A 14,969-nucleotide genomic window follows, 5' to 3' on the forward strand; every position below is an offset into this window, starting at 1 on the left:
CGCTGCCCTCCTCAGCAGTGTGTTTCATCAGTCTGCCTGTTCTGCTCCCTACTGTGTTTCTGGTGAATCCTCTCATCCCCTGCACCTCTGGCCTATACCCCAGTTCTTGTGTGCATAAATAAATATAACTTTGGAAAAGAATGCCTGTGTCATTTAGCAGTTAGGCTCAAAACTCCTCAACCCTAGGTAGAGTCAAATCTATGTCTGTGTATACAGTTTCTAGTGTTCCATTTTCTATGCCTCAAAAAAAAAAAAAATCCACCATTCTTATCTGATAGCTTTGTTTGTACTCCTTCAATTTAATAAGCAAACAAACAGGATAGTATCATAATAATACTTGGCGTGCTTTTGGCATTATGCTTAGCATTTTATATGTAAGGTCTCAGGACAGCATCACCCTTCACTGTAATTAAGAGAAATGCTTATTAGTGTTATATGGAAAAATCTATATTCACTTCCTGCACTGTGTATTGTTCTCTGCAGTCAGAATATTGTTCCCATCCCGAAAATCCATAAGAGGTAATTTAACATAACAGTTAGACTTATGGACATTGGAGTTATGTTGTCTCAGTTTGAATCCTTGCATCACCAGTTGGTGTGAGTTTTGGCGAGCCGCTTATTATTTCTGTATTCAATTTCTTCATATATAAAATTAGGAGATATTTACTGTCATGTAGGTTGATTGTGGAGATTAAGTGACAAAATAAAGTTACAGTAACATAACAGTGCCCATCCAATACTGCATGTTTTATACCAGTCGATATATCATTATTATGTAGCATTTTAGTGTTTGATGATAGAATCAGCAAGATAAGCTCCTGTGAATTGGATATATGGACAAAGATGGAAGGCATTATGGTCAGTGAAATAAGTCAGAAAAAGAAAGACGATACATAACGGGATGGGGTCACTCGTGTGGAATATAGAGAAACCAGAGTGTCACATAAGGCCAAACTCAAAAAATAAAACTTGAGAGTTGACTATAGAACTGAGGGTCCCAGAGGGGGTGGGCAAGGGAGATGGTGCGAGAACAAAGCAGGTGGACAGTGGTAAATGCTGGGTGTTCTGGGTGTCTGTGTGGTCCCTGTGGTAACAACACCTGGAGGGGGAGGTTTTATGCTATTATAACACAAGCCACATTATAAACCAATGTTAACTTACTAATAATTACAGATAAATAAAACAAGTGTGCAAGTGTGGAAAGGGCTTTGAATTACCTACAGGGATCGACAAAGCTACAGGACTGCCTCTTGCTGGTCCGCAATGGAGGGGTAGGCTTCCAGGCCAAAAAAATAAAAAAGAAGAATACCATAAACAGCAGCACGAGCTAGAGCTAGTTAAACAAAATCCCAGTGTTCTAGGAAGATAACATTAGTAAAATATAGTCTATCTCCTTAAGTATGAATGGAGTCATAGTCCATGGATTTAGAAACAAATTATGTTTAGAAAGATATGTTTTTTGGACATTTGACTTCTCTCTCAATACACGGTGGACTGTTAACATGTTTGAGTTCCATATCTAACCACGCCACCGTAAGTTCTGGGACCATGGTTTAGTCCCAAGGTAACATGGGTGGGAGAGCTCAAAACATCTGTGACAAAAAAAAAAAAAAAAAAAAAAAGCTTCCTCTCAAATTTTAACTATAGTTAAAATTTAACAGTTCTAGGCAGGGAATGGGAAAAAAAAGGATAATTTAAAAATTTTAAGCCCATGAGCAATGAAAGGAATCTGAATCTTCAAGAAGAAAACAATTTAACTCCTTTATCTGATGCTTGTGTTCCTAAAATGTCTCATTCCACATACTGTTAACTCTCTCGGCTTCTGTTACTTTCTGTTTTCTATTCCTAGGTAATACTATCTCTTCAAAGAAAACCCTCTAGCACTGCAAAACTGCACCATTTCTATACAATCTTCCATTCACTCACAGAGTTTTACAGCAAAATCTGCTTCTCTTTGTATCTCATCACTTACTACCTCACATTCTCAGTTACTACCACGGTCTTTCCATGTCCAGTGGAGCAATCTCTTCCCTGAGAGATCCCTGCAGCAGCCTGAGGCGGCTTGAGAGTTGAAAAAACATAAATTCAAAATTAAATGCTGAATTGCAAAGTAGGGGAGTACTTAACTTTTATAATTTTTTCACTATGCAAGACTTTCCTAGATTGTAAATCCTGAGGGCATGGGGACATGATCATTTGATTAGCTTTTGGAGTACTGATTTTCCACCTTAAGTAGGATAGCAGGATAACCTTTTTTCTTTTTTTTTTTCTTTTTTTTTTAACATCTCTGGGTATGATATCCAGGAATCAGATTTTTCAAATTTCTCTGGTGGTTTCAATTGGTAGCCAAGGTTGAAAACAGCCTTGCATTTCCTAGTTAAAGATTGTTTACTATGAAGTCTCCTTGCCTAATTCTCAGTATTAGTGTTTTTATGATCTGTTCCCAAAGGTGAGCTCACTACTGATTCAGAATCTCTCCATCTCTGTCTCTCCTTCCTTCTGTTCCTCTTCTCTGTCTGTCTGTCTGTCTGTCTCTCTCTCACACACACAGGAAATTGAGCCACTCCATACAATTAAAATAAATTATGAAAAGCAGAATGGAGATTCCCAAAAATTTAAAATTAAATTTATATATGATCCAATTTTCTCACTTCCTAGTATTTACCCAAAGAATATGAAAACACTATATGAGGAGATTTATGTATTAATGAACTCAATTAGACTTGTTACTCGGATGTACCCAAATTGACCAGTCACACATTTTTGTCAGGACAAAAGAAGTTTTATTACCTGTAGAGGTAATAATAGAGGCAAATATTAATAATATAAATTCCTCATACTCTGACTCTACAACTAAGCACCAGAAAGGGTTTTAAAGGAAAAGGAGGGTAAATGGGACATAAAATAATTTGGTGATTGGGTGTTGGAAGCATTGAGCAATGCTTATCATCAGAGCATACTCACAGGTGTACTTAAAAGAAAGAAAGTATGAGCCTATAGTATGTGGATTGCCCTAAGCCGTGTCTGAATAGGGAATTGGATCACCAGCTACCTGAAGTTCTGTTGGAGGGGATGGAGTAAATCAGTGACAGATCTTACCCTGACATCCTGTAGACACTAGATCGACATCACGCTGGATAAGGAAAGAGTCAGGTACAGACTAATAATTGCCTTATAATTTCCAGGAGTGGGAAAACCCTGCGTGAGGAGAGGAAATGAAACCCATTTTCACATACCTGGTTGGAGCTCAAGCAGAGACAAACAATGACCTTGACCCTCTGCCCTGATCACGGATGCACTTTCTAAATATGTCCTCCCAACTACCCTCACAGAGCCGGGTTAAACCCCTCCTGACCGGCGCTGGTTCATTCACGTGTGAGCCACTAATAAGGTCTGACTGAGTTAAATTGATTTATAATGACGCACATCTTAAACTTATATAGTTAAAATGCAGTGTTTCAATAGAAGAACTTACAGCTTTTTTTAAAGATAAAGCATATGTGAGTGTATTATTAATGGAAAATAATGCCATTAAAAGTTGTAACTGCCTGCAGCATCTCAGCACCACAGCCATTGGTTATGTAAAACATAATTATATAATTACATTGATTATGTAAAACAAAATAGCACCATGTATATTTTTGTTGCTTCTTTGAATGCTGATGGGTCTGGTGATTTTCTTGGTCAGAATATGTAATATTTCTACTTAACAAAGACAACGTGGACATTTCCTGCTTTCTTGGATAAATATCAATGTAAACAGTAGCTAGAGATGCAACAGACTCATTTCAGTTTTCATTGTGCCCCAAAGGGCCGCCCCAGTGGCACAGCGAGTTGAGCACAGCGCTGTGAAGCTGCCCCAGCCTCTGCAGTGATGGTTCCATACCGGCCGGCCAGGGGCCAGGGAGATTCCCACATGGAGCAGCAGACCTCTCCTGTCCCGCTCGCTGCTCCCTGCAGCAGTGTATTTCAGTCAGTCTGCCTGTTCTTCTCCCCACTCTGTCTCTGGTGAATCCTCTCACCCCCCACACCTTTGGCCTGTACCCCAGCTATTATATAAATAAAAATAAATAAATAAATCTTTAAAAAAAAGTGCCCCGCAGTTTGTTTAAGTGCACATTTTGCATCTTCTTTTTAAAGTGAAACTTTAGAAATGGATCTTGAGAACATGGATACATAGTTCAAAAAAAAAAAAAAAGGTTTACAATATTAAGAAAACCAAAACACTTTCAGAAACAGGAAATCAACATCTTTTAATGTTTTAGTTTTCACTTGTGAAAATATATATAATATATATCACACATACATACGAGTCCCACAACTTGAATCTGAGAAAGTTAACAAAAGGGCACATATAAGGGGCACATCTATCTTTTCATACAGTTTTCAGTTAAACAGACAATAACAGCAACAAAGCCCAGGAAGCCTGTGTACATGACTCTGAGAGCTAAATCGGGATAGCTCTTAGCTCTGTAGAGAATGGAAGTTATCTTTGGAAAAAATACTGTTTCTACTCAATAGGCCTGTCAAACCAGCAGACAATGTATAGAAATCTGGACAAAGACACCAGGGGCAACATGAATGCCTGTGCTTAACTTGACAGCCAGTCTGCTACTCTGCCCTTTCTCTAAAACCTGAGGCCTCGACTGGTTCAAAGAAGCAAATAGCAGGGCTGGCTTTGGAATGGCAGAATTTTTGGTCAGCTGCTGAAACACAATTCTGTAACAGACTAAATATTTAAAAGGACTGTAAACACTGTGCTGGTGCTGGGAAATACATAAAAAGAACATTTGCTATCTCTCTCTCTTACACAAAAGACACAGGCATAGATCTTTGGTTTGTCACATGTGTAGCCCTATCCTGACATTTACCCAAAATGGTAAAAAATGAGGCACGATTCAGGAGATGATGAGATGACATCTAGGATCTTCCAGCAAAGAAGCCTGCTAGGACTTGGCACAACCAGAGCAGCTGACAGCCTTGGGTGGTGTAAGGTGGGGTTTCACAACATCTGGCTCAATGGACTCCATTAGGCCACACTCGTTTGCAAGTATGTGCTTCACCAGGCACCTGGAGGCTTCGTCGATGTTTATATTTTCCTAAGGGAAAAAAAGTAACAGGTTCACTTAATCAATATTCTAAACTAATGCTGGAGCAGAAATCTATATGTGATGAAAGAGCAGCAGTTTTGGCAATTCATTTAAATATATCTTCTTATAACCTACCCATACATCCTATTTCTATTTCCCTCATCCTCACTCATTTTATTATTTTTTAGAAATTTATTTATGCATCCAAGAACTGGGGTATAGGCCAGAGGTGTGGGGGTTGAGAGGATTTACCAGAGACAGGGTGGGGGACAGAACAGGTGGATCCACTGAAATACCCTGCTGAGGGGAGCAGCAGGTGATACAGGAGAGGTCTGCTGTGCCATGTGGGTCATCTCCATGGCCGGGGATCAAACTCGTGCTGCAGTGGCTATGGATAGCATCATTGTGCTGAGATTTAACCTCTTGTGCCACTAGGGAGGCCCCATCCTCACTTATTGCTACAAAGAACTTTGTTTCCCACAATTCTGTGGGAAATGTTTAGTCCTTCACAAAAGTGAAAGTGTTTTGTCACTTAGGAAATAATGTTTGATTGGCTCACTTAGTAAGCTGGATTGGAATTAAAGGCTAATTTTCTTATTTTCAAATACTTAAACTATTTTAAGTATTTAAGTATATTTTATATTTATATAAGTATATAGATATACTTATATAAATATAAAATAGACAGGTAGGTAGATAGACTTATTGTATGGAGCAAAATTAATACTGAAATGAGTCTGTTACATCTATATCTACTGCTCACATTGACATTTAGGCAAGAAAACAGGCAATGTCTGTTTTTCTTTGTTAAGCAGAAATATCATTTATATTTAGGTTTTCGAGTATTGTTAAGTGTTAAGTACATAAACTAGTGTCTTTAAGTATATTGTGGAGGAAACATAAATCTTCAATCTAACTTAGATTAACAATTGCCTCTACCATAAGTCATTTTGTGAACATGATATGAAATAGGACCAATAAAATTCTTATTATAGTGGCCATCTGGTTTCACCAGCATGTCTGGCTTTGTCTTCTGGCCATGTGATAGACATGCGCTTTTCTGACCTTTTGAAATTAGGCATAAACATGTGCATTTCATTGGAAAGAATGGAAAGAAGTGATGTGTCTCTTGTGTAATAGAAACAAGAGGAGCCAATGTTCAATTCACCCTTTTGCCGTGCTTCTGTAATCATGAATCATAGAGATGAGGCCTACAAATGAGGATCATGAACAGCCAAGTACCACATGATAATAGATGAAACATGAGTGGGAATTATGTCATTGTGAGTTTAGGTCACTGAGATTTGGGGTTTTTTATCATTGCGACATCACCTAGGCAATCCTGGTGGTTATAAATCTTTATTTTTTTTAAGATTTATTTATTCATACATACAAGAACTGGAATACTGGTCATATGCACAGGAGGGTGAAAGGATTCACCAGAGACAGAGTAGGGAACAGCACAGGCAGACTGACTGAAATGCACAGCTGAGGGGAGCAATGGGCAAGACAGGAGAGGTCTGCTGCGCCATGTGGGACCCTTGCCGGCTGGCCGGGATCGAACCGGTGCTGCAGAGGCTGCGGACAGCTTCACAGCGCTGAGCTCAACCGCCTGCGCCACCAGGGGAGGCCCAGTTATAAATCTTTAAAGGAAAATGTGAAATCAGAAATAGGAGTCTAGTTTCAAGAATGAATTCAACTTTAATTTGGCAGAAAAATAGAGAACAAACATTTAAATCTAAAATAAAGTGTTTATTCTATCACTGTAGATTAAATATTTACTACTGTTGCCCTAAACTTTACTTATCCAAAGCCATTTTGACTATTTTTAATCACAATTTGGAGAACTTCTTTGATGTTTTTCCTCATATATAATGGAAAGAAATAATGACTTTCTTGTCAAATTGTTTTACGATAAGACTTTGTCCAAATTGAAGTGAAATTACTTACCCTTGATTTTTGGATATATGTCAAAGCTGTTAATATATTTAGAGATCAATGCATGAAGTCATATCACAAGGCAAATTTAAGTTAATAATGGCTTCCAAATGATATTTAGGGCTAATGACATTAAATACAAATGTTCATTGGCATGTTCCTCACATTCTTCAAGCCCAACCCTGGGTTCTCCTACAATCAAAGCGTAAAGTAACATTTTGATTTCCAGAGAACAGCCTGATTATCTTCTACCCCCTCCACAGCCTCTGAATACAAATGTTTCTGAGGGCTTCTCAATCTAAGTTACAAGGTGAGGTTCTGGGTGCATCGTGCTTGTTTGTGATGCGGTTGTTATTGGTTTTTATACCAGACAAAAGTCATGTCTCTGAGCCTTCCTTTTCTCATCTGTACAATGGTCTTGGTGATAACACTGATCTAATTAAAAAAAAAAAATGCTTCACCTTATCTGGCGTGGTGCTGTGGTCACTGGTGCTGTCAGAAGGTGTGTGCAGGGTATTTAACTGTCATAAAGTGATTTAATCACATGTAAAGGCCTATAAGGTAAGGACTGGATTTTCATTCTTTTTTTTTTAATCTATTTCTTAATTTTATTGTATATATATTTTACATCATTCTTCCCTTTTGTGCAATGCATATGCATGCTTTCTTCTTTCAGGTATAGTCCCCACGAAATCCCCATCACCAATTCACCTGTGCACCATCACCATAGTCCCTTTGTAAGAACACATCCCTTCCCCTGTTATGATTTCTCTCCCTCCCCCGCAGAGTGTCTCTGATAAATAGCTGCCTGTTAATTTTATTTTTTTATTTCTTATGATTTTTTTTTCCTGGTCCCTTATTTGGTTCCCTTACATTCCTCCTATAAATGAAACCATCTGATACTCAGCATTCAAAAAAGATGAACACATGCAATTTGCAGCAACATGGATGGAGCTGGAAGGGATCATGCTCAGCGAAATAAGCCAGAAAGAAAAAGGAAAATACCGGATGGTCTCACTCATAATAGGAATCTAGAAAACTAAATAAGGGACCAGGAAAAAGAATAACTATAAGAAAGAAAAAAAATCAAAATCAACAAACAACTACGGATTTTCATTCTTAACGATTTTGTTGTTATTGATGGAGTGGAGGTGGCTTTTCTACTTTCAGCTCTAGCATCTGCCTCATGCATGTCTGCCAGTGTACAGAGAAGCGCTGCACTTTTCCTTCTTCCCTGCTGGACAGGTCACTATGCCTGAAAGTCATTTTACACACTTGGCATACCTCTTTGACTTCCTAGGGCTGTTCTCAGGGTTCAAAATTGAACTAACTGTCCCTGGGCATTAATCAGACCCAGCCAGGCCCTGACTCTTAGGGACAGACCTCGCCAGAACTTTGCTCTTTTTTTTTTTTTTTTAAGATTTTTAATTTTTTTTAAAAAGATTTATTTATTTTTATACAAGAGCTAGGGTACAGGCCAGAGGCGCAGGAGGATGAGAGAATTCATCAGAGGCAGAGCAGGGAGCAGAACAGGCAGAGGACAGAAATACACTGCTGAGGGGAGCAGTGGATGCAACAGGAGAGGTCACCATGTGGGTAGCTCTGCTGTGTCATGTGGGTAGCTCCCTGGCCATGGATCAAAGGCTTGCTGCAGTGGCTGCCAATGCTTCATAGTGCTGAAACTTGACCCCTTGCACCACCAAGGAGGCCCCAGAACTTTGCTCTTGATTGTAGCCACTTGTCTATGGATTAGAAGCCTGGTCCAGCTCCTCTACTGCCTCTGATTCAAGAAAAGTAGGGGAGGGTAGACTCCCTTAGGCATCCAAGACTCCTTCATTGGCCAGACTACCTTGATAAAAAAGCACTGCATCTGGGTGGTTTTAGGGAACTTGCCTAGCCACTTATAAATCAATAGTCAGGGTCCCATTTGACTATTGCTTGTATATTGTAGAAGGAGATAACAGAATCCCACCCCAAATACCAAGCATGGAATGTTGTCATATCTATTTACAAAGGAGAAAACCTAAATTAGGAAAGGTTAAGAGACTCCCCCAAGACCACACAGCAAGGGGGATGGAGCATCAGAACTCACATATTCTGACATTGAAGTTTGCTTCTTAGTAAGCTTATGCTTCAACAAATTTGTTTTGAAGATAGTGCTAACAGTAGTTAATACATTAGAAGAAAAACATATATGACAAGAAAAAATACTTTTACTCATTCAAAAGGACCCTCCGTTACACATGATGTACATTAGATTTGTGGTAGTATTTTTTAATTTTTTTTAAAGATTTAGTTAGGCATACAAGAACTGGGGTACAGGCCATAGGTATGGGGGTTGAGAGGATTCATCAGAGACAAAGTGGGGAACAGAACAGGCACATTGACTGAAATACACTGCTGAGGGGAGCAGTGGGAGAGTCAGGAGAGGTCTGCTGCACCATGTGGGTCACTTCATGGAACTTGTGCTGTGGTAGTTGAGGATAGCTTCATAGTGTTGACACTTAACCTCTTACAACACCAGAGAGGACCTTATGGTAGTATTTTTTAAAACTCCATTTATAAATTAACATGTTCGTTAAGTAGAATTTTCCTTCCTTACTATGCAAATCACTAGTATCTACTAATGAGAATAGTGAAATGCTAGTATAGGAAAAAAACAATGAAAATCCATCATCATTATGAGAAAAAAAAGACTCCATTAGTCAAACAGAATTATTTTAATCAAAGATAAGATGGTACTGGTGAAATTATAGATTTGAGCACCCCAGGTAGTGGTATACTGGTGTCAAGACAGGGAAAATGGATGATGGGGGATGAGGTTCAATATAAAGGAAGGCACAAGAGCCACAGGGAAACAATGCCTGCTATTAGGTCTCACATAAATGGAGTAGCTGTGCGTAGTGACAGAACCTTGTTTATTCATTTTATCAGTGTTATTTATCAGTGTTATTTTATCAGTGTTATCAGTGCCCCACTAAGAAGAAGGCATGCAAAGATAAAGATGAGGAAACAAGTCCCATTTTTTGATGGTGCTTACCTTAGCAAGGTCTGTGTAAATAGCAAAAGCATAATAAGGATGGAAAGAGTTCTGGAGACAGATCAATGAAGTCTTGCATGCTAAGTTGACCAGGAAGAGGTTGTTGTTTTTGCAGGTGAAGTGTCAATAAAGACAATGTTATATAAATCTATCACTAGATTAAATTTTACAGACCCTTAACATTTGGCTTTATCAATTAATTTAACAGTATTTGGTGAAAAACTGTGTCATGGTGCAGATTGCCACATCATAACATATTTCATAGAGATTTTAATAGAAAGCCAGGAAAAAGAAGAATCACTATTCCTTAATACTATATTTATCACATGCATCTACAAAAACATGTTGTATCACAGACCTGCAGCCAAACTCTGATCTTTATCCCCTCACTTTCTGGGGTGTGACTTAATTACAATTACTTTAAACACTCTGTGTCTCAGTTTCCTCATCTGTAAGAAGAGAATTAAGAGATATTCCTTATAGTAGATTTATGTTAATACAATTTAATACGTTGAAATATAAAATACAACAGTAAAAGACATGGAGTGTGCACTTCATGAAGTTTATCCATATATTCTGCTATGCAATACTTCATTTAATCATCAGAAGAACACAACAATGTCTGTATTCTAGTCCTTCATTCTGCAACTGAGGAAACAATTGAGAAAGGTTAGCCACTGTCCCCAGACACCCAAAGAGGAGAGTAAGCATGCTGCTTACTCTGTGCTTTCCACAAAAAGCAAGGTGTGTCGCAGAGCCTTGGATTCAACCCCTTATTTCAGCTCCAAAGTATTTTCCCAAATAATTAAAGGAACAGTAAGGCAAAGAATGTGTTTTAAGGATTGAAAGGTTAGGATCATATAGTCAGGGCTTGGGGCAAACACTATGGCTAGACCACAGAAATCACAGCTAATGGTCTAGACTAGAAGAAACAGCAGAATGGAACAAACTTCTCTCTCTCTTAAGTCCAAGCCACATGGTAATCAAAACATGCCCGATAATATTATAAGTTCATACCCTTTGGGCAACTGTTTTGCAATATAACTGGTTGAACTACTTGGCATCCAAGTAGATATATCCAAGTCCACATATTTTATGTGATTGTGAAGAAACAGAGTTACTGGCTTAAACACAAAGTACTACTTTAGAATTATTATTATTATTTATTCCAGAGATGATAACTACATATTTCTGGAATCTTTTGCTATAATAGAAATTGATATGACTTCCTGGTAAAGTTCAATTAGACTGAATCTGACTGTGATTTATTAACATATTTTCAAAATGACAACTTTTTTCAGAAACTTTTCACTTATATCAGTAATACAACCTGAGGAGTAGGCTCAGCATTCCCAACAAAGCATTTTATTAAAAATAATTGGTAGTGGGGCCTCCCCAATGGTGCAGTGGATTGAGAGCAGCACTGTAAAGCTGTCCACAGCCTCTGCAGCACCGGTTCAATCCTGGCCAGCCAGGGAGATACCCACAGGGCATGGCTGACCTATCCTGTCTCGCCTGTTGCTCCCCTCAGCAGTGTCTTCAGTTCATCTGCCTGTTCTGCTCCCCACGCTCTCTGGTGAATTCTCTCAACCTTCTGCACCTCTGACCTGTACCCCAGTTCTGGTATAAATAAATAAATATTAAAAAATAAATAAATGGTAGTAATTACCAATTATTATTGAGTGTCTACTCCCAGCTGATCATATTGCAGCAGCTGCTTTAATTATGAAACAATGTTCACAGCCTATCCTCACAAAAATCTATTAGAGAGCTCATAGTGATACTTAAAGGTAGGAAATTTTAACTTTCAACAATTTGAGGCAACGGATCCAGAGCAGAATAAGTTCTTGGTCAGTCAGTCATTCTTGGTCAATCAGACTGGCCTAATTCCAGTTCCTACCCTGAACCCAGTACATTGTAGTGTCTCCTAGGATTACAACAGATAGTAAAATAATTTCATTTCCAAATCAGTGGTTCTCAGTCCTGACTGACTGCACATTCAAATCACTTAGAAAGCTAAAAAAAAAAATCCATAAGAAGGATAATTTATCTAGGAAGAGGTCAGATATTGAAAGACTCTCCACTTCTTTAAAATATATGCCCAGGCTTAACGCCAGTCATATAATTAAGAATGCTTTTTTCTTCTGGAAGTATCATTTAATACAGTGATTTAAGCTGTGGTGATTCTGATCTTCCCATAGAGGAAAGTATATAAATTGAACTAGTTGAGGTCTTTGGTACTGTCAGGTTTTTAATTAGCTCTTAAGAACATCTTTCTGGTGACAAATTATTTAATCTCTAACCCCCAATGCCAGAGAGCAAAAATATCTGAAGTCTCTGCCTACTTAGAATCTGCCAAAGAATTTAATCTCCCCTAATCTTTCCAAACACATCAACCTCAAAAAAGAAAAACAAAACAAAACAAAACAAAAAAAACACTAGAGGCTCTGCAGTTAAGGCATTAAATTATTAAATTCCTCAGCTCTGTGAAATTTTAATTAGAGCAGATGGCCCACTAGATAGTAACACCGCTGTAAGAAGTTTTACACAGAACAGGGGTTTTTAAATTCTTCCTGTAAGAATCAACACAAACATTTTGCAGTTATCTTTTAGGTTAGTTCACACCTCACATGGGGACGAGAGTGGCAGGCACTTGTAATTTTGCCCAAGTGGTATTTCTTCCCTCTGTCTCCCCCATTAATACTCACAGTTTTCTTCTGGGGTCTATTTCTTCCTACTGAAATCAAGAATTTTTATTGGGCTCCTTCAAACTAAGTTTACATCTCAGACTTGGGAGCACTGATCTTGCTCTGCTAAAAATAATATTTCAGTGGCCTAAAATCAGTCATGGCTAGGGAAGTACATACAATTTTTCAAATCTTTCAAAGGACTTGCTCATTCACAGTAACAAAAGTTAAATTTCTAATATTAAAAATAATTAAATGTGTTTCAAAACCTCATACCTGTGATGGTGGCTATGTTTCAAAGGACAAGAAACAACAAGTGATGGAGAAAATGTGGAGAGATGGGAACCCTTGACACTCTTAGTGTAAATTAGTACAGTCATTATGGAAAGTAGTATAGAAATTTCTCAAAAAATGTAAAATATAAATTCCTCATGATCCAAGTCATCCCACTTCTGGGTATTTATACAATGATTATGAAAAAAAAATAATTCTGAGATATACATGCACCTCCATGTTCATGGTAGCATTATTTATGCCCAGAGTTGTAAACAACCTAAATGTCCATTGATGAATTGAGAAAGAAAGATGTGCTGTAGAACACAGTAGATTACTACTAGACATAAAAAGAAAGATGAAATCCTGCTATTTGCAACAAAATATTTTTAGATGGTGTTATGCTTAGTGAAACAAGTCACCAATATGTGATAGAGAAAACAAACTGATGAACTAAAAAGAAAATTAATATATTATTCTTTAGTACCAAATTAGTGTTTATCAGAAGGGCAGGGAAAGAGGAAGGTAAGTGAACTGGGTAAAATGGGTCAATTCAATGGTGAAAGATATCATTGGTGAGCCTAACATAGTATATATACAGATATTCCTCTATAGTGATGTTATAGGACAGGGAGAGGGGCAGCCCAAACCCCGCAAACCTGCCTATTCTAAATGGGTTCTGCCATCCGCCGCATCAACACAAAACACATGAGACTAATGGGAAGGATCTTTAATAAAACTAGGAAACAATACAGGTAAGGCAAAGAGTCTAGTTTCTAAACGAAGCACCCAAAGTTACCCATCCCCTCGTGGGTAAAAGTCCATCCATATGGGATCGGCCCAGAACAAGGCCCCAAAGCCTGCTACAAGTCTAAAGCATCCTCCAGTGGGGACCCACAGCAAAGGGTCAGAAACAACCGGACAAGCCCAGAAGGAAAAGAGCAAAATCAACATCAAGATAAAAGCTGCTATTGTCACCTCCCCACAGGTCTCACCCACATTTGTGTTACCCAGTCCACGACCAAAAGACAAGCGCAGTTTCTTTACATGTCTCTAGGCTCCATGCGCCTCCTCCAGGTCTCCTGGCTCCATCCTGCTTCCTTCCTCAGTCTCTTCTGCAGCTTTTCCTCTTTTTGCTCAGCTCCACCCTCCCTTGGGTGGGGCAGGGAACCTCCCCCTTTCCTGGGGACCACCCTGTTACAGTGACACACATCTCAAACACACGATGCTATAATGCTATGTCACTTCAATAAAAATTAAAATAATAATTGTTAAACTCTGTTTTTCCAGAAACCATTTTGGGTAACTTTTGCTATTTAATAACTAGATGAACTTAGGCAAAGCACTCAATTTTCTTGGGCCTCACCTGTAATATAAAGATAATAGCAACCACTTAACAAAAGTTTTAGCATTAGAAATATTATATTTGTGGGAAAAGTTGAAGATGGATAACTACATGTATATTTATCAGGATATATTATATGTATTTTTAAATATCATTTTGCCTCTTAAGAATTTTCATGAAGGGCCTCCCCAGTGGGGCAGCAGTTGAGCGCTGGGATGCGAAGCTGCCCGCAGCCTCTGCAGCGCCTGTTCGATCCCTGGCCATGGGCGAGGATACCACAGGGTGCACAGACCTGTCCTGCCACCCGCTGCTCCCCTCAGCAGTGTGCTTCCTCAGTCTGCCTGCTCTGGTCTCCCCTCTGGCTCTGGTGAATTCTCTCACCCTCCTGAGCTTCTGACTGTACCCAGTGCTTGTATAAATCAATAAATAAATCTTTTTTTTAAAAAAAGAATTTTCATGAAGCTGAATCAATTGTTAATTCAAACTGAACAATTTCTTTTCAGTTTTCTATTTATCTTTCCTTTGCATGTCACATTCAGTTCAGCCAGGCTTCAAATAACTCTTTAGTAGAAAGTTTGAAACCCTCACTTTTCCAG

At 38.6% G+C, this 14,969-nt stretch overlaps 1 protein-coding gene across 2 annotated transcripts in view; it reads right to left on the reverse strand.

Annotated features, from left to right (window-relative positions):
- Positions 1-4,242: 4,242 nt before the first annotated feature.
- Positions 4,243-14,969, reverse strand: part of RAB38 (RAB38, member RAS oncogene family) — a 64,601-nt gene continuing 53,874 nt past the window's right edge. The window contains exon 3 of one of the 2 annotated variants that reach the window (XM_037523114.1): positions 4,243-5,099. In XM_037523114.1, coding sequence (XP_037379011.1) covers positions 4,947-5,099 — 153 coding nt within the window. In that variant the 3' untranslated portion in view covers positions 4,243-4,946. The remainder of the gene's footprint in view (positions 5,100-14,969) is intronic. The other variant, XM_054699591.1, reaches the window with a different exon arrangement.

The sequence above is a fragment of the Talpa occidentalis genome, unplaced genomic scaffold (assembly GCF_014898055.3).
Source record: "Talpa occidentalis isolate TD23 unplaced genomic scaffold, MPIMG_talOcc4v2.1 talOcc4.3, whole genome shotgun sequence".
In the NCBI taxonomy this organism is placed as follows: Eukaryota; Metazoa; Chordata; class Mammalia; order Eulipotyphla; family Talpidae; genus Talpa; species Talpa occidentalis.